Source organism: Bos taurus, chromosome 18 (assembly GCF_002263795.3).
Source record: "Bos taurus isolate L1 Dominette 01449 registration number 42190680 breed Hereford chromosome 18, ARS-UCD2.0, whole genome shotgun sequence".
In the NCBI taxonomy this organism is placed as follows: Eukaryota; Metazoa; Chordata; class Mammalia; order Artiodactyla; family Bovidae; genus Bos; species Bos taurus.
The window spans coordinates 52,467,654-52,487,498 of NC_037345.1; the positions used below are offsets into that span (position 1 = coordinate 52,467,654).

At 52.6% G+C, this 19,845-nt stretch overlaps 1 protein-coding gene across 1 annotated transcript; it reads left to right on the top strand.

Annotated features, from left to right (window-relative positions):
- Positions 1-13,660: 13,660 nt before the first annotated feature.
- CEACAM16 (CEA cell adhesion molecule 16, tectorial membrane component) lies at positions 13,661-19,845 on the top strand. The gene is made up of 4 exons (XM_015458210.3): positions 13,661-14,620; positions 14,929-15,204; positions 16,641-16,919; positions 19,032-19,845. The coding sequence occupies exons 1-4, from the start codon at positions 14,176-14,178 to the stop codon at positions 19,430-19,432; spliced, it is 1,401 nt and encodes a 466-aa protein (XP_015313696.2). The 5' UTR covers positions 13,661-14,175; the 3' UTR covers positions 19,433-19,845.

Below are 19,845 nucleotides of genomic sequence, written 5' to 3' on the forward strand. Positions count from 1 at the left end.
AACCCCACACGTTCCATGGCTTAGAACATCGAAAGGTTCGTTTCTCTCTCTTCTTTTTTTTTAACGTTATTTATCTATTTGGTTGCACCAGGTCTTACTTTCAGCATGTGGGGTTTTTGATCTTCACTATGGCATGCAGGATCTTTAGTTGCAGCACGTGGGCTTGAGTCCCCTGACCAGGGCTCAAACCTGGGCCTCCTGCCCTGATAGTGCAGAGTCTTAGCCACTGAGCCACCAAGGAAGCCCATACCCAGAATACGTGCGTGCGTGCATTCTAAGTCACTTCAGTTGTGTCCAGCTTTTTGCATCCCTTGGACTGTAGCCTGCCAGGCTCCTCTGTCCATGGGATTCTCCAGGCAAGAATACTGGAGTGGGTTGCCATGCCCTCCTCCAAGGGATCTTCCCAACCCAGCAATCAAACCCGTGTCTCCTGTGGCTCCTGCATTGGCAGGCGGATTCTCTTACCGCTGAGCCTCCTCATACCCAGAATATGGAGAATCAAAATATATGTGAATAGCTCAGTCAATACACCTTCAGGATTCATGTCAGAGCCCACGCTCTCACCCACTATGCTTTCTAGAGAGAAATTCTCTGGCAGGTCTGCCTTGCCCCATCTATTCATTCAGTGACTCGTACATTCATTCAGCAAGTGCTAGATCAGGGTGGAGGGGGTGGCTGGGGAAGAAGTGCACAGAGCTGAAAGATATTTAGAATGAAACATTGATATTATATAATTTTATCCTGGATTAGAGGAGGCGGATGAAGGAGAAGGGTGTTGTCAACAATGTGTCCATTCATCTATTCAACACATTAATCGATCACCTGCTGTGTGCAGCCGTTCTAGGCTCTGAGGAGACACCTGTGAACAACATATACAGAGATCCCTGCCCTCAGAGAGCTGACAGCAAGCAGCACTGAAGGTAATGTCTGAGCGGGATGAGGGAGAGGGGCTATGAGGGAGAAGGAAACAGGCACCGAGGAAGCCAGGGTACCAGAGTGCCCAGGTGCCTGGTTTGCCACTGAAGGGTAGAAGACAGTAGTGCCATCCAAGCTGCAAGAGGGCAAGGTTTGCAAGAAATGAAGACATACATCCCCACAGAAATGTGTTCACAAATGTTCATAGTAGTGTTGTTCATAACAGCTAAAAATTAAGACAACCCAATTGGCTATCAGCAGATGAATGGATAAGCATAATGTGATCTACCCATAGAGGAATGAAATAGGAGCTTCCCTGGTGGCTCAGTGGTAAAGAATCTGCCTGCCAATGCAGGAGACACAGGTTCAATCCCTGGTCCGGGAAAATCCCACACACCAAGGAGTATCTGAGCCTGTGCGCCACAACTACTGAAGCCCATGCTCTGCAACAAGAGAAGCCACCACAGTGAGAAGGCTGAGCGCTGCAGCTAGAGAGCAGCCCCTACTCGCTGCAACTAGACGCAAGCCCGTGCAGCAACAAGGAAGACCCAGCAAAACCATAAATAAGTAAATACATGGAATGAAATACTGATCCACACTACAACTGGAGGAAACTTGAGAACACTATGCTAAGCGAAAGAAGCCAGACACCAAAGACCACCCGGTGTATGACTGCTGCTGCTGCTGCTAAGTCGCTTAAGTCGTGTCCGACTCTGTGCGACCCCATAGGTGGCAGCCCACCAGGCTCCCCTGTCCCTGGGAATCTCCAGGCAAGAATACTGGAATGGGTTGCCATTTCCTTCTCCAGTACATGAAAGTGAAAAGTGAAAGTGAAGTCGCTCAGTTGTATCCAACTCCCAGCAACCCCATGGACTGCAGCCCACCAGGCTCCTCTGTCCATGGGCACACGAATGAAATATCCAGAACAGGCAAATCCAGAGAGACAGAAAAGAGATTAGTGTTGGGCAGGGGACTGGGAGGGAGAGAGAATGGGGAATGACTGCTAATGGAGACAGGGTTTCTTTTGGGAGTGATGGAAATGTTCTAAGGTTGATTGTGGTGATGGTTGTACAACTCTAGGAACACACTTAATACTTGGTACGTGTGTTGCATCTCAATAACACTCTTTAAAAAGAAAGAAACGGGGAGGGCCTGGGAGGCCAGTCTTGAGTTTAGTTCAGCGTGTCGGCAGGGGAAGGCAGCTGAAGATCCAGGTCGGTGGTGTTAGACTGGGGACAGTGAATGGGGTGCACCCTGCAGCTCGGCTGCCCAGGTAATACCTTCTTTGTCACTGGTTGGGTTTGGGCTTACTGGACCCATCCTGGTTACCAAGACTTACAGGCAGGACGCGAGTCAAAGTGGAGCCAGCAGGGGGCAGCAGAGGACCGCGCAGACCCACCGGCCAGAGCCGGGCGGCGCATCCACCTGCCTCCAGCCTCGGCCCCTTTCTTTGCCCTTCTGGGCGCCTATGGAGTCTACACGGCTGCCCAGACCCCGAAACATGGGTGCCTCCCTCCCTCGGTCTCACTGAGGCAGGCAGCAGACCCTGCCCCCTAGTGTCCTGAGCTAGGCCTTCCATCCTCTCTAAAATCACCACAGCTTTCAACTACCTGCGGGGTCTCCCTCCTGGGGGCCCCTCAGTCTAACCTCTCAGACTTCTGCCCCTCCCCCCAACCCTGTGGTCTGTGATCTGAGGGGCTGAACTTCTTCAAGAACCTTGAAGAAGGTATTCTCTTCTATCTGCCTGGAGTATGCCTGTAGCCATATCACCCCACTGTACCTGCCTTATACATTCATTTATCCTCCAATCTTGATTCAGATACCTCTTTCTTCAGGAAATCCTCCCTGACTCCCGATCTGGGTCAGATCTCCCATTCTGAGTTCCTATCCACCCCATCCTTGCCCATGCTAGGTCATCATCACTGTCTGGAGATGGGTTTATCTCGCTGCTGGACTGTGAGATCCCCAGAGAACACAGTCAGGGTCACCCGATGAGTCCCAGCACCACTCAGCACGGGGCACAGGGTAAGGGTTCCAGAAATGCATGTGGAATAAGTGAACCTGTGTGAATCCTCATTATCTGTATCTTCTCTTCCTGTGTCCAGCATCTCCATTCATTCATTGACAAATGTTTATTGAGCAGTTACTATAGGAGATCAGCCCTGGGATTTCTTTGGAAGGAATGATGCTAAAGCTGAAACTCCGGTACTTTGGCCACCTCATGCGAAGAGTTGACTCATTGGAAAAGACTCTGATGCTGGGAAGGATTGAAGGCAGGAGGAGAAGGGGATGACAGAGGATGAGATGGCTGGATGGCATCACTGACTCGATGGACGTGAGTTTGAGTGAACTCTGGAAGTTGGTGATAGACAGGGAGGCCTGGTGTGCTGCGATTCATGGGGTTGCAAAGAGTCAGACACCACTGAGTGACTGAACTGAACTGAACTGAACTATACATCAAACTCTTGTCAAGTGAACTCAACTGAGCACCAGAGACAGGAAGATAAACTGGACTAACCCCCAATCTCAGGGAGCTCAAAGTCTAGTGGGGGAGGAAATATGGAAGCCAATGTAATAATAATAATAAATGTCTCTTGAGCATTTACCAAACGCCATGCAATAAGTGCTTTACTTATTTATTTTATCCTCAAAAGTTTCATGAGGCAAGTACTATGATTCCTCCTATCTTATAGACGCAGAAACAGAGGCTAAGAAAAGTCAAGTGAGGGACTTCCCTGGCGGCCTGGTGCTTAGGACTCCGAGCTTCCACTGCAGGGGGCATGGGTTCAGTCCCTGGTTGGAGAACCTTTAAGATTCCACATGACGCATTGTGCAGCCAAAAAAGAAAAAGGTCAGGTCACACAGGCTGTAAAGGGACAAACTGGGAATGGAACCAAAGACTTTCTAACTCCAAGCTTTATCCTCTGCACGGTTCCAGTCTGAAAGGACTAGGGACCAGGATGTAACCCACACCCACTCAAATGCTGGGATCTGCGTGTCCAAGCAGAGGGGAATGCTTAATCCGAAGGAGGTATAGCCGATGGTGGAATTTCAGGCACTGGCCCAGTTTTTGGCCCGGTTAGGAAGAGACCAATGTCCTTGGCTGGGACTGGGAGCCCCCAGGCTCCTTGGCTCGCTCGGCCCCATCTCTGTCCACTAGGGGTCACTGCCCACCACCACCTACTTCCAATGAGTCCAGGGGCACCTCTAGACTCTCAGGCCTGTGGCTCCTTGTTTTATAAACGAGGAAGTGGCTGCGTGGGGAAGGAAGTGTGCTGGGCCATGACCAAGAATGATAATGATTCATGGGGAAAACCCTTTTCTCCCAAATTCAACCCCTTTGTGTGCAAACGGGCATTGCACTCTGAAAGAGACGGCCGGGATCAGATGGTGCGAGTAGCCTGGCCTCAGAGGTGTGGACGCCCCTTCACCACCCTCCACACCTTTGATGGGGGTGCAGGTTGGATCCTCTACTCGGGAGAGGGGGCTGAGTCAAACCCCAAGGTACTTTTATCTGCTGGATGCACTGGGGTTCCACAGACGATTTCGTCTGAGGAAAGCATTCCACTGAATGGAAGCAAACACATCTGAAGTGAAGCAAACACTTCAAAATATTGAGCCATTTTTTGATCTTGGCACAGGGAAACCCTTGAGGGGTGATGAAAGGGTTCTAAAACTATATTTGGGGGATGGCCGCATATTATGAATATTATGGGATGAATATTCCAAGGTGAATATTATGGGATGGAAAGTATGCCCCGCAGTGAAGCTAGCAAAGAGATTATGACGTTCAGGAGGTGACTGGAAATTTGGACCCATTGGGTATATGAAGATACTAAGGAATTGTTCACTGTTGGTTTTGTTTTCACTTTTTAGGTGAAACAATGACATTACAAGTTTTTTTTTTTTTTTTAATGAGTCCTTACCTTTTTAATGAGTCCTTACCTTTTGAAAAGACCCTGGTGCTGGGAAAGATTGAAGGCAGGAGGAGAAGGGGACGACAGAGGATGAGATGGTTGGATGGCATCACTGACTCAATGGACATGAGTTGGAGCAAACTCTGGGAGTTGGTGATGGACAGGGAAGCCTGGCGTGCTGCGGTCCATGGGATCGCAAACAGTCGGACACCACTGAATGACTGAACTGAACTGAACTGAACCTTTTAGAGATACAGACTGAAGTATGAATAAAAGCAATACCATGGCTGAAATTTGCTTTCAAAATCAAATGGGAGAAGAGCATGGGCAGGGACAAGAAACAGGATTGGCCTGAGCTCGGGGGAAGGGCGTCCTGCCCTCTGTTTTGGATAAGCATGTAAAATCTGAAGTTTTCCAAAGCTTTTAAATTGCTTTAAACCATAACTCAAAATCCAAGTCCAGCCCCTTCCCATATTCTTGATGGGGAAAAATGAGGCCCAGAGAGTAAGGACACAGCCAGGTCGCCCCTCCCAGGCCCCTTCTGCTCTTTTGGGGTTCCCAGAGAACCCCGGCACTCTCTCTGCTCCCCTCCGCCTCCCTAATTCTGCCCTTCACTTCCAGGCTTTGACCACCTTCCAGAAAAACCCACCCCCTCACTCATGCCAACCTGGCCCCCTGTGGCCCCTCGCCCTACACCTAAACCCTTCCCTTCTGTTCCTGGAGAAGGGAATGGCAACCCACTCCAGTATTCTTGCCTGGAGAATCCCATGGACAGAGGAGAGCCTGGTGGGCTACAGTCCATGGGGTGGCAAAGAGTCGGACACGACTGAGCGACTTTCACTCACTTCACTCACTCTGTTCCTCATCGGCTCTTATCCCAAGTTCAAGCTTACCATCACGTGACTCATCTATAATGGGCCATCTTGTGTCCAAAGGGCCCTGTTCTGGGTCCCCTGCTCCTTTTTCTATTTTTTTCTTGGCTGTGCCACACGGCATGTGGGATTTTAGTTAGGGATCTTGGCTCTCCGACCAGGTATTGAACTTGTGCCCCCTGCAGTGGAAGTGCAGTCTTAACCACTGGCCCACCAGGGAAGTCCCCTACCTCTTCTACAACCAGCTCCTCCCACTGTCCTGTCTCACCGAGTTCCAGCCACACCCCGTCTCCTTGCCTTCCTCACACTCATCCTCGCCCTTGCTGCCTCAGGGCCTTTGCACTTGCCCATTGTTATTTAGTCACTAAGTCACGTTGGACTCTTTTGCAACCCCATGGACTGTAGCCTGCCAGGCTCCTCTGTCCATGAGATGTTGCCCAGGCAAGAATACCGGAGTGGGTTGCCATTTTCTTCTCCAGGGGATCTTCCCAACCCAGGTATCCAACCCACGTCTCTTGAGTCTGCAGTATTGGCAGGGGGATTCTTTACCACTGAGCCACCTGGGAAGCCCAAGATTTCTGCCAAAAACACAGCTCCCCTAGATAGTCACAGTCTTCCTTGGTCTCCTCCTTCAGGTCTCAGCTCAAACATCACCTCCTAGAAAGATTCCCTGACCTCCCTACCAACAGAGCAACCCCTGCCACTCCCAATCCTCTGGCCCTATCTCATATTTTTATAACACATATCTCCACCTGACATGATATTCTCTATCAGTCTTTCCATTACGACCCGTCTCCCTCCAATAGGATTTAGCCCCACAAGGAGCGGGATGTTGCCTGTCTCCCCAGCCATCCTGGCAGGTAGTCAGTGTTCGATAAATATTTGTTCAATGATTGAATGACCTGGAAAAACCCAGGTGAATAAGGTGAGACTGGGATGGGGGCAGGGAGCAGGACAGGTATCCAGGCAACGGGAACAGCCAAGGTGAAAGTCTGAGGCTGGCCCCTCCAGTCCACTGTCCACCCCCTACCAGGCACAGTAGCCTGGACGTTCTTCCGAGGGTGAGGAATTAAGGGGACGTGGAGTTCTTTCTCCCCCACAACAGCCTCCCCAAGACCAAGCCCAGACCTTGCCAAGCCAGCACAGGAAGCCACACCCTGAAGTCAGATCCATGAGTAAATATTACAGCACCCTCAGCCTCGCCCTGGAGAGATAAGGGAAACAGAAAAGAGGGGTCCAGAAACCTGCTTCAGCCTTGCTAAGTGAGTAGCTCTCAGAGTGAGGGCTCCAACCAGAAGAACAGGGCAAGTGTCCTGGCATGAGAGCCCCAGCCACGAGTTCCACCTTAGGAATGTCGTCAGTCATGGGCGGAGTCTCGGAGAGGAGACAGAAAGGAGGAGGCCCAGGTCACCCCCAGCTCCCTAGGGCACTAATGACGTGGCTGGTGAGATAAGAGGGCAGGGGTCAGGGGACAGAGTGGACAAAATAAAGTCAGAGAACTTTGTCCCCAGCTGCAGAGAAGAGTAAGGCCCTGCCCACTTCAATTTCCCAAAGCTAAGGTCTGGGCCTCAGTTTCTTTGTCTGCAAAATGGGTTTTCAGGGAGGGAGGGTGATGCTGGTTGAGACAATAGGTAAAGCCAATAATGTCAAAATAATGCATAAATCATTAGTAAAATATATCAGTGACCCAACCACTTCTCCCCTCCGTGGGCCAGCCATGCATACACTTTAAAACGTTTTGGTATCACATGAAGAATAATAAAAAGAAACAGGTGAAACAAATTTATGTCACCCAACATAGGCAAAATGTTATCATCTCAACATGCTAAGTCTCTTTAGTCGTGTTCAACTCTGTGTGACCCCACTGACTGTAGCCTGCCAGGCTCCTCTGTTCATGGGATTCTTCAGGCAAGAATACTGGAGTGGGTTGCCATACCCTCCTCCAGGGGATCTTCCTGATCCAGGGATCAAACCCATGTCTCTTATGTCTCCTGCATTGGTAGGTGGGTTCTTTATCACTGGCTCCCATCATTTAAACATGGACTCAATATAAAAAGTGAACAATAGGTTTTGCATTCTTTGTGTATGTGTCTGTAATAAATCTTCAATATTTTTGTGAGCTTTTGTTCCTTTTCACTTTCAGGGTTGTTTTTTTTTTTTTTTTTTTTTCCCCAGTTTTATTAGGAAAAACCTTATATAGGGAGTTCCCTCATGGTCTCCATGCTCTCACTGTAGAGGGCCTGGGTTCAAATCCTGGTCTGGAAACTAAGATCCCTTAAGCCAGGCAGCATGGCCAAAAAGGAAAAAGAAAGACAAAGTTGAATATATCACTGTTTAAGGTGCACAGCAAGATGGTTTGATTTACATATTTTGTGAAATGATTGTCACAACAGGTTTAGTTAAGCCTATCGCTTCCTATAAATACAATTTAAAAAGAGAAAAATAATTTTAAATTTATAGATGTTATAAGACATGAAGATTTAACATCTCCACTTCTCCTTCCTCATCCTCTTCAAAATTTTATCACGCATGCATGCACGCAAGCATGCTCAGTCGTGTCTGACTCTTTGCAACCCCATGAACTGTAGCCGCCCAGGCTCTTCTGTCCATGGGGTTTTCCAAGCAAGAATTACTGGAGCGGGTTGCCATTTCCTTCTCCAGGGGATCTTCTCGACCCAGGAACGGAACCCACGTCTCCTGCATTGCAGGCAGATTCTTTACCACTGTGCCACCTAAGAAGCCCATGCTTTTAATTATATCAATAATTAGTGTTTGCACCATTATGATGACAATGTAAATATTGTTCACTGCAGGACCTGTTAGGATACTGTGATTCGGTGTCTTTTCTCTTAGTTGAAGTGTAATTGACCTGCGACACTGTTCGTTTCAGATGCACAACATAATGATCCAACACTTCTGTATATTACAAAACGATCGCCTCTTCGGTGTGTACTTTTCACTCAGAGCTCATCTAAACTCGGAGAAGCTAATCGCAGTGACTGCCACACTGGATGAGACGGTTGGATGGTGTCACTGACTCAATGGACATGAGTTTCAGCAAACTCTGGGAGATGCTGAAGAATAGGTAAGCCTGTCGTGCTGCGGTTCATGGGGTCACAAAGAGTCAGACACAACTGAGTGACCGAACCACCACCACCACGCTGGACAGTGTGTCCAAACTTCTGTAGTCACCCCACTGCCTCCCAGCATCTGCTGTCACCTCCCACAGTCTGTGCCCCACACACAGCCAGAAGACCCTATTAACACCTAAGTCAGCTCCCATGCCTTCTCTGCTCACATCTCTCCCAGGGCTCCTATCTCAGAGTGAAAGCCAAAGTCCTCCTGTGGCCCACAAGGCCCTGCAGGATCCGCCCATGTTTCCTCTGTGCCCCCCTCCGCTCACTGTACTCCAGCCACACCAGCCTCCCACTCACCAAAACACGGCTGCCTCGGGGCCTCTGCACTTGCTCACTTGCTGTTCTGTCTGCCTGGAATGCTTTTCCCCCAGAATCCCCCAGATTCAATTTTCCCTCATTGAGTCTCTACTGTGATGTCACCTCCTAAAACATCTTCTGTTGACCCTACATAAACCACTGCCCCAGGTACCTCCATCCCCTCTCCTGCTTTGTTCCTCTCCATCACATTATCTCCACCTGATATATTACATCTATTTATTTGTCAGCTGACTATCGCCCCAAACAAAAGGTCAGCTCTATGGGGCAGGGATTTTTCCAGTCTTATTCGTAGCTGTAAACCAGCACCTAGCACAGTGCCCGGCACCTAGGAGATGCTCAATAAATGTTTGTTGAAAGGTGAATGAATGATGGCCCCTGAGTACCCAGTGCCCACTCTGGAGTAGGCATGGCACTGAGCCCATGCACCTGGTCTCCCTCACCCCCAGAGAAACCCCAGAGAGGTCAGTATCATGATCACCTACCACCCACCTGCCAGACAGGCAAAGGCCCCTGCCCAGGATGGCCAGTTTTACTTTCTGCCCAGCTCTGGGCCTGGCACATAGTAGGTGCTCAAGAAACCACAGCACTCAATTGGACCAAAAGTCCAGGCTCATGTCTGGGAGCACCAGGGGGAGGGGCTGGGGAGATGGAGCCAGGAGTGAATCAGGAAGCACAAGGACCACAGAGAGAGGAGGGTCTGTGTGTTGCTGAGAGTGGTAGGGAGCCATGGTGGAGTCTGGACAAAAGCCAGGATCTGTCCTCAAGACTCTCAGAGCCAAAGCCTCTTCTCGCTACTCAGCCAGACGGCAAATCCCCAGAAGCCCAGACCTCCCTGGAGACTCCTCTGTCTGTGTCATCCGCCCCTGGTGTCCAGTTCCACAAACACTCTCAGCCTCTGCTCCATCATCCGATCCTGTGCTGGGCAGTGCGGGGGACACGGTGATGCCCACAGCACAGCGGCCCCAGTCCTGCCCTCCCACGACTCAGTCACTTTGAAGAAACAGACCTACCCCCTGACAGTGAAGACCCAAGGTGGTCAGGGCTGGGACTGATTGGGGATGAGGGGCGCACCTCATGAAGTCTAGGAGTCCAGGAGGGCTTCCTGGAGGAGGAGGGGGAGTTGTTGAATAGGCAGTGAACTAGAGCAGGGGGAAGCAGGGATGTGCTGGGTGGAGAGAGCGCCAGTGAAGCAGAATAACTGGAGCAGAGTTCCCAGAAGGAACGGGTGTTCAAGCAGGCAGGGGCCAGGCCATACGGGGCCACAGTGACAAGCTGGGCTTTCTCCTGAGGGCATAGCTTTCTCCTGAGGAGCCGTAGCAGGTTCTGGGCACTGAGAGGGAGCCAAACCAGGGTCAGAGACCAGGGAGGAGTTGGGGAGGGGAAGCCAGATGAGGGGGCCCGTGCAGGTTGGGGAGACGTGGACTAAGGCAGGAGCCACAGGGAGAGAGACAAAGACGCATAGGGCATTTAAGAAGCAGGCATGATAGAGTGTGGCATGCGGTGGCAGGGGTGGGGGGGTAGATTAGAATCAGGGACAAGGCCCCGTCTCTGCCCCAGTGACGGTAGAAGGTGGCGCCATCTCTGATGAGAGGGTGGGGAAGAGGAGCAGGTCTAGGGGAAGATCTCGAGGTCAATCTGGGACGGGGTGAGCAAGAGGTGCCCAGGGACATCCGGGGAGGTGGGGAGGGGGAAGCATCCTGAATGATATCCTGAGCCCCTGGATGAGGTTCCCAGGGCTCAGGGGAGAGGTCTGGGCTAGGACAGAGAAGGGTGAGTTGAGGTCACAGGAGGGATGAGGGGAGTATGCCAGGTCACCCACAACTCACCTGGCTGCACCCACCCCTCTCAGCTCACACTGTCCTCCACGTCAGAGCCCCGCCCTGCCAGGGCAGCTGAGGACACAGTGCTGGAGGAGCAAATCAGGACAGGTGAGCCACAGGTATGGCCCCCGGCCCAGAAGCAGGATGCTGGAGCCTCAGAGACACCAGGATCCAGACGCCATCGAGATACTGATAACACATTTGTCAAGAACAAATGTTCTTGACTTGGTGGTGGGGGGTGCTTTCCACCCCTGCCCCATCCCCCCACAGCCTCTACCAAGCATCACCTTCCCAGAGACAGCCTCCCTGCCCCACCACCTCTGGCCCCAATTCCAAAATCGCCAGCCCCCTTCCTGGCTTGATTTTTCCCCACAGCACTTATCTCCATCCGACATGGGATAGATTTTATGTTTGGTTTGTTTACCCCACAAATCTCAGCCCTACAAGGGCAGGGATTCTACCTACTAGCCCCAGGATAGTGCTTGGCAGACCAACAATGCTGATTAAATATTTGTAGGGTGAATGAATGAGCATCTTTTTAAAAAATATATGTTTTATTTGTTTATTTGGCTGCACCAGGTCTTAGTTACAGCATGTGGGATCTAGTTCCCTCACCAGGGATCGAACTTGGGCCCCCTGCATTGGGAGCATGGAGTCTTAGCCACTGGATCACCAGGGAAGTCCCTGAGTGATTTCTTCTTGAGCCTCTGCTCCGTGCCAGGCATCATGGTAAGTACTTTACACAAGTTCATTCATTTCATCCTTCCAACAGCCCATGACGTGGGTATTATCATCACTCCCATTTTACAGATGAGGAAACTGAGGCCCAGTGGGCTCTATAACTTGCCTATGGTCATGGAAAGTAGAAACAGCGGAACTAGGTCCAATAACACCAACCACCCCTTGTGTTTGGAACCCAACTCTGCCAGGTGCTAAGTTCCTGACATGTGGCATCTCACTAACCGCTCAACAACCCTGATTAGAGTCTATACATCCCTGGTTTTCAGAGCAGTCAACAGAGACTCAGGAAGAGGCTGCTTCCAGCCTCATTTCCAGAAAGTGTACAGCCAAGGTCAAGACTCTCTCTGGCCCCAAAGGGTTCGCATATGCCCATTTCACAGACAGAAAGAACAAGGCTTCAAGGGAAGAAGAGAGAGAATGTGGATTGCTCAGCCCCATGTAGGAAACCAACAGGAAACACGGCCCCTGGGACTTCCAGTGGTTAAGATCCCACACTTCCAATGCAGGGGGAACCCAGTCAATCCCTGGTCAGAGAACTTGGACCCTATGCTGCCACTAAAGATCCTGCCTCCCACAACGAAGATTAAAGATCCTATGTGCCGCATCTGAGAACCGGTGCAGTCAAATAAATAAGTATGTATAAAAAACAAACAAAAAACAGGGCCCCAGAGATAGTGTACAGTCACTGGCCTCCTTCCCTTCTGTGTGGGTTCAGAAACAGAGCAGAGTTCAGAACCCCCTGCCTGCAGGAACTTGGGCAAGTCAGAACCTTTACCCCATGCCTCAGTTTCCCCATCTGCCTGCTCTGACAGTGATCGCATCACAGGGCAGCCACTGAGATGAAACCTGAGGGTCACCCGCAGCTTTGGGCCTGGGAAAACGGCAGTCACTGTGGATGTTTTATCCCTCGGTGTCCCCCCCAAGTCGGCCTGCGCCGTGGGTAAGAACTGCCCTAAAATCTTCCCCTGGCCCTCCTCCCACCTCCCTGGTGACCTGTTTCTTCTCCCGGTACCAAACCCGGGCCCTCGGCACAAAGAAGGGCAGGCAGCGCCCCAGGAGGCCTGACCAGGTCGTGGCCCCTGGCCCGTGCCTGCCACACCCGCTCTGGTACCCAAACGGGGCCCCAGATCCTCGGTGACTCGATCCCTCCAAATTCAGGTGATCTCCCCCAGCTCCAAATCACCGAATCCTCCCAGGTCCAGCGCCAGACGGAGCCAAACCCCAACCAGGAAGGGCCTCGGAGCGCCGGGCCGCCAACGCCGTTGTCTCCAAGAGCCGGCTTTGGGGTGAAAGATGGTGCTGATCCGAAGCAGATGGCTCCTTCTCAGTGGTGAGCGAGAATGGCACCCCTAGAGCCTTAGCCCCATGGTCTCAGGGAAGGGAGGGGAGCCTGGGGAGGGAAGATGTGAGCCAGAAACCCAGCAGGTAGGGGCGACAGCTCTGCTTCATGCAGGCACAATTTGCTCCTCCAAGAATCACCAGTGTGGGGCAGGCCGGGGACTGTCACCCAAAGATATTTTTGAGGTAACTTTGAAGATTTCTAAAACTGGGGTGTAAGTTAGGGTTAGGGAGCCACTGCTGTGCTTCATTCATGTAGCAAACCCTTACTGAGCTACAGAAGCCTTAACTACCATGAGTTGTAATCAACAGCTCAGCCCCTCCCTCAGGATGTGGTTTGGGCAGTTGCTTTCCTCTTCTCAGCCTCAGTTTCCTCATCTATGAAATGGGTCTAACTCCTGGGGTCATTTGAAGGTCATACCCAGCAGCATTTACTACCATCTACTGGGTGTTGTCCTGTACACTTTTTGTGTATTCATAACCACCCCACCCATGACCCCCACTCCATAGACCAGAAGCCTGAGGTTCAGAGAGGTGAAGTCGCTGGTCAGGGTCACACAGCCAGAAAGCGACAGGGCTGAGTGCTAGATCCAGAGCCCTAGCTCATAGCCAGGCTCCATCAGCATGGAAAGTACCAGAAACCAGGCCAGGCCTGTAAACACTTCTTACGTGAGAACCGCCACAGCTTCCTGATCCAGTCAGCCACGCACAGTTCCATCCCAGGCAGACCCGACCAGCTAGTCGGGTTTGGGGCTTATCTCCTGGGTTGAGAACAGAAGGGGTGGAGTGGATTAATCACAGCCCTACTTTCTGCTGTGGTTGAGCCTGGGGAGGCAAGGGAAGGGCACCCAACCGGGAGCTGGGGTTCCCAGGGGGGCTGGATGAGGCAGCTTAATCTTGTAAGTGGAGGCCTGATGACTCTCACGGCCGGGGAAAACCCTCTGGGTCTTGTCCCAGGTCCCATAGGCTGAGTGGGTGCTGTGAGCTTGCTATGAGCAAGGCCTATGCTAGATCCTTAGCACAGCCCATCAAATCTGGTCCTCAGATCACAGCCCCTATCCTCCCAGGACTAAGACCCCCTTTAGCACCTGGCTAACAGTTACTGAGCACTTACTGTATGGAAGGAACACATGTGCCAGGAGCCCATTGTCTCGTCCCCCATCAAACGTGGGGAGTGGTCAAACCTGCCTCACCCCACCCCTCTGGCTCCTTTTCAGCCGCGATCCTGAGTGCGGGGGCCGAGATCATTATCACCCCCGAGCCTGCCCAGCCAGCCGAGGGCGACAACGTCACTCTGGCTGTCCAAGGGCTTTCGGGGGAACTGCTGGCCTACAACTGGTATGCGGGGCCCACGCTCAGCCTGTCTTACCTGGTAGCCAGCTACATTGTAAGCACAGGCGATGAGACCCCTGGCCCAGCCCACACGGGGCGGGAGGCTGTGCGCCCCGACGGTGGCCTGGACATCCAGGGTGCCCTGCCTGGGCACTCGGGCACCTACATTCTGCAGACTCTCAACAGGCAATTTCAGACGGAGGTGGGCTACGGACACATGCAGGTCTATGGTGAGACACCCCAGAGAGCCCCCTCTACCCTAGCTGGGTTTTCCCATCTTCTGCCCAGTCCTTCTTTAAAAATAAATAAATAATGTGCCATCAAAAAAAAAGAGAAAAAGTCCTAAAATAACATTAAAATGCTCACCTCCTCCCAGATGGCTTCCAGGATTAAACCTCCCTCTCATCCTGTTCTTTGCCCCTCTGGCTGGGGTTTCAGGGGTAGTGCTGGGATCCAGCCATGCCCCCTGCCTGGGGAGGGGGAGACCCTGGGAGCAGGCAGTGCCCGGCCCCCTCCCCCTCTGTCTCTTGTCCCACAGAGATCCTGGCCCAGCCCGTGGTCGTGGCCAACAGCACGGCCTTGGTGGAGCGCCGGGACACCCTACACCTGACGTGCAGCAGCCCCAGCCCTGCTGAGGTCCGATGGTTCTTCAACGGCGACGCCTTGCCCATCGCCGTGCGCCTTGGCCTGTCCCCCAACGGCCGGGTGCTGACCCGGCATGGCATCCGCAGGGAGGAGGCCGGCGCCTACCAGTGTGAGGTCTGGAACCCTGTCAGTGTCAGCCGCAGCGAGCCCGTCAACCTGACCGTGTACTGTGAGTCCTCCCGGCCCAGCCCCCAGCCTCGTAGATGGGGAAACTGAGCCCAGGAGAGGGTGCCTGAGGGCACACAGCGAGTCAGTAGGCCAGCTGGGGTTAGAAACCAAAGAGTCCCCTCAAAATGCACTCGACCCATCTCCAAAGGACAAGAAGACCACGTTTGAAATTGAATCATCTTTCCCTTTGAATCGATACCTCCAGGACTGGTTGTTTTCAAAAGGGAGAGGGGACATGAATGGTGGAATGGGAGGGGGAATAAAATTAAAAATATAACCAAAGTATGGAGTCATCTCCAGGAGTAGCAGATACACCATGTGGCATTCAGAGAAAGGACTTCCCGGGTGGCTCAGTGGTAAAGAATCCACCTGCCAATGCAGGAGATGCAGATCCGATCCCTGGGTCGGGAAGATCCCCTGGAGAAGGGAATGGCAACCCACTCCAGTATTCTTGCCTGGGAAATCCCACGGACAGAGGAGCTTGGGGGGGGTGGGCTACAGTCCATGGAGTCACAAAAGAGTCCAACACGACTGAGCAACTAAACGAGAACAACAACCCAGAGAAAAGAAATCACTCAGGTACACAAGGGATGGCAATGTAGAACAACTTAGAACCTAGAATCCTACAACCAGGGAATTCTAGATTTGAGAAGCTCTGGATTCTAGACTCTGAGAACCCCAGAAACTCTAGAGGCAGAGATTCTTAGACTGTAATTCTAAAAACTTAGAGCTGCCCAACCCTGCTGCTGCTGCTTAAGTCACTTCAGTCATGTCCGACTCTGCGACCCCACAGACGGCAGCCCACCAGGCTCCCCCGTCCCTGGGATTCTCCAGGCAAGAACACTGGAGTGGGTTGCCATTTCCTTCTCCAATTGCATGAAAGTGAAAAGTCAAAGTGAAGTCGCTCAGTCGTGTCCGACTCTTAGCAACCCCATGGACTACAGCCCACCTGGCTCCTCCGTCCATGGGATTTTCCAGGCAAGAGTACTGGAGTGGGGTGCCATTACCTTCTCCGTGCCCAACCCTAGAATCTTAGAAACATAGATTTCTAGACTCTTAGCCTCCTAGAACATAGAAACACCTGCTCTTGGAACCCTAGAATTCTAGATTCTTAGAATGGCTTATCGGAAACCAATCATTTAGACCTTTTTTTCCCTTAATGAACCCGTAGATGTCAAAAACATCTTGCAGTGTTTTTGTGCAGTGCCCCAACGTCGTTTTTCTACAGAAAAGACAACTGAAATCCCCTGAGAGGGAAAGTGATCGTCAAGATCTTAGGGCAAGTTAGAGATCCATGTGGGATTTGCAAAGGCCAGAGCACTTTTTTCCTCCAGATTTTCCCAGGGGCCCCTCCTGGTGGAAAGAAAGCCAGGCGGGTGCCCGCCTCGACGGCCCTCTCCCTCCACTGCCCCGTTTGTCTCCCTCCCACCCTCACAGTTGGCCCAGAACGCGTGGCCATACTCCAGGACTCCACGACCCGCACAGGCTGCACCATCAAAGTCGACTTCAACACGTCCCTCACGCTGTGGTGTGTGTCCCGGTCCTGCCCGGAGCCCGAGTACGTGTGGACCTTCAATGGGCGGGCCTTAAAGAGCGACCAAGACCACCTGAACATCAGTAGCATGACAGCCACCCAGGAGGGCACGTACACGTGTATTGCTAAGAACCCCAAGACCCTGCTCTCTGGATCTGCCTCAGTGGTGGTCAAACTCTCTGGTGAGTCGCCCCCAGCCTGGCCACCACCCCCTCTCCTTGGAGGCCCAGTTGGACCCCAGCTTTGGCTGCTCCACCCACCATTCTGCTGCCCTTTGCCCAGCAGATGATGGGAAAGGGAGAGATTCTCACCCCATTCATTGGCCAAAGGACAAAGTGGCATTTCAGGTGGACTCTCTTCATCCCCAGGTCACAAAAGGAAGGCAGTCTGTGCCTTATCACACCCCCCTCCCCCGAAAAAAAAATCGACATATCAGACTCTCTTCCTTGAGGGGTGGCAAAGCCAGAAACGGGCCACGTGTTCCAAAACGTGCAGCGGTAGAGCGGAAAAGCATTCGATGTCCCTTTACATGAATGTCCCTGTTTTAAATTCAGTCTGTCACAGCAGCTGCAGGCTGGACCCCATCCCTGCCGCAGAAACAGCTGAACCTCCGCGCAGCCAACTCAATTATTCAGTTATCTGGCGCGGATGCTGGTGTGCGCATGCGCACACCCTCACACAGGCAAACGCGCTCCCGGGAAAATTACAGCCATTTATTGGCAAATGGAAAAACACAGCGAGAGAGGCACTGTCTTGCCTCTGTCCTTAAACAACCTGGCAGTGGGGGTAGCATGGACACAGCTGGTGTTCTCAGAGCCATCAGGATCCTCAGGGGACGTCTGCTCATCCCCTGGGGATGGTGGCTTTGAACATGAGGGCCTCATTCATTCCGCCTTGGTTCCTTCCCAAGTGGCCACCATCCCCCGGGGACAGGGGGAACAACCCTTCCCTCCCTCGTGCCTCCCTCCTACTCACAGGCTGGGTCTCATCCAAGGGGTGGAATCTCTTTCACCCAAAGCAGAAATGGCATCCCCAGAGGTAAGTGTACCTCCTGCCCCACCCTACGGGGGGCCTTGGCAGCTGGTCTTGGCAAGAGACAGGGGGGTGGACCAAATGACCTGAGGCGCTGCCCAGAGCCCTGTCTCTGCAGGTCAAGATAGGGGTGTCCAAGCTGTGCAGGTATGTGCAGGGAGTGGGCACAGCACCCCCAAGGGCCTCCTAAACTGTTGGCCACCCTGTGGCAGGTACCAAGGGGGGAGACAGAGGAAAGGGAGCCACAACCCTGCCCCCACCTGGTCTGATGGAGGAGACATGGTCTCTGCCCTCAGAGAGACGGTCTTGAATTAGGGAAGAAGCCTCCCTATTCAAGAGCTGCCAGTCAGAGAGAAGAGGCAACGCCTCACACGCCACCCGAGCAGTGATGAAGACGGCATGACTTCTGATCAGATGGAGGAGACACAGCGAGCACTGAAGCAGATTTTGTATTCTGATGGGGGAGACAGGGTCTTAAAGAGACATGGCTTTTTTTTCTTTGAGAATTCCTAGTCTGATGGGGGAAACACAGTTTCCACTTTTGGGGGTACTCCCAATCTGATGGGGGAGTACAGGCCCCCCACCTTCTAGGAATTTCCAGTCTGATGGGATAGACATGCCCCCCGTTCAACTTCTGGGGTCCCCAGCTGACTGGAAAGACCCAACCCAATAATAAATTGGAATTTCCAATCTGATGGAGGAGACATGGCCTCCACTCTGTGCAATCTTTCAATCTAATGGGGAACTATAGCTCCCCCTATTCTGAGGCCTTGCAACTCACAGAAAAGACAATACCTGGAGCTCATAGCTCCCAACGATCTAATGGGGGAGACACGGCCCCCATAACCTGAGAATTTCCAATCTGATGGGGGAGATGCAGCCCCTGGACTTTTAACAATTTCCAATCTGATGGAGGAGACATGACTTGGCCCTCTAGGGTCTTCCAGTTTAATGGAGAGAGACAGTCCCCCAAGAGCTGGAAATTCTTAGTCTAATGGGAGAGAGACGGCCCCCACGCACGGGGGTCTCCCAAACTGATGAGGGAAAATGCAGCTCCCTGGCGGGCAGGCATTGTTGAGACACAAAATCCACCTCCACTGCCACACAAGTCACCACCTCCTTCCTCTGTCTCCCTCCTGGCACCCCAGCACGGGGAGGGCCAGTCAGTTGGGGGAGGCATAGATGAGCTGGCTGGGGGTGGGCGGGGGGCGCTGTGACCCATGCAGGCCCAGCTGACCCAGCAACCCTCGCTGTCTCCCCAGCGGCCACGGTCATCATGACCATCGTTCCGGTGCCCACCCGGCCAATGGAGGGCCAGGACGTGACACTGACCGTCCAGGGCTACCCCAAGGATCTGCTGGTCTATGCCTGGTACCGTGGGCCTGCCTCCGAGCCCAACCGGCTTCTCAGCCAACTTCCTTCCGGGAACTGGATCGCAGGCCCTGCGCACACAGGCCGGGAGGTGGGCTTCCCCAACTGCTCACTGCTGGTGCAGAAGCTGAACCTCACAGATGCCGGCCGCTACACCCTCAAGACCGTCACGCTGCAGGGCAAGACAGAGACACTGGAAGTGGAGCTGCAGGTGGCCCGTGAGTGTGCAGGAGGGGACGGGAGGGGCGGCTCTTTTCAGACAAGGGCTCCCAAAAGTGGGGAGTCCAGCTGACTCAGTCCTCCAGCTGACTTGGGCCTCCCCAGATGGAACTCCTGCCTCGTCTCTCAAACCGACAGACCAGGGGCAGACTGGCTTCCTCCATCAGACTGGGGGCACTCAGTGGGACTTCCATGCCTTCTCTCTTCTGTAAAAAGCACACCAGACCAAAGGTTTCAAAATACAGGGTGTAGACTGAGGGTAAGGTACCCTTTTCCCTGGAACATAAAACACAGGAGATACCGCCGCCTCCCTCACACTGTACCTCTCCCATCAGACGGAGGGTATAGGGTGAGGGTGGATCCATGCCCCCTCCTCAGACTGTCATCTTAGACAATGCGGATCATGTTTCATGCTTTGTGCTACAGTAAGAGAACAGAATTTCTACCCCCAGAGGGTACATTTCTCTCTCAAGCTGAAACAAAGAC

What these genes read in the sequence shown, in the direction of transcription:
- CEACAM16 (XM_015458210.3), top strand. Translation starts at nt 14,176, where the DNA reads ATGGAAGGAACACATGTGCCAGGAGCCCATTGTCTCGTCCCCCATCAA. An exon ending in CGGACACATGCAGGTCTATG is followed by an intron (nt 14,621 to 14,928) that starts GTGAGACACCCC and finishes CTTGTCCCACAG; the next exon opens with AGATCCTGGCCCAGCCCGTG. An exon ending in AGTGGTGGTCAAACTCTCTG is followed by an intron (nt 16,920 to 19,031) that starts GTGAGTCGCCCC and finishes CTGTCTCCCCAG; the next exon opens with CGGCCACGGTCATCATGACC.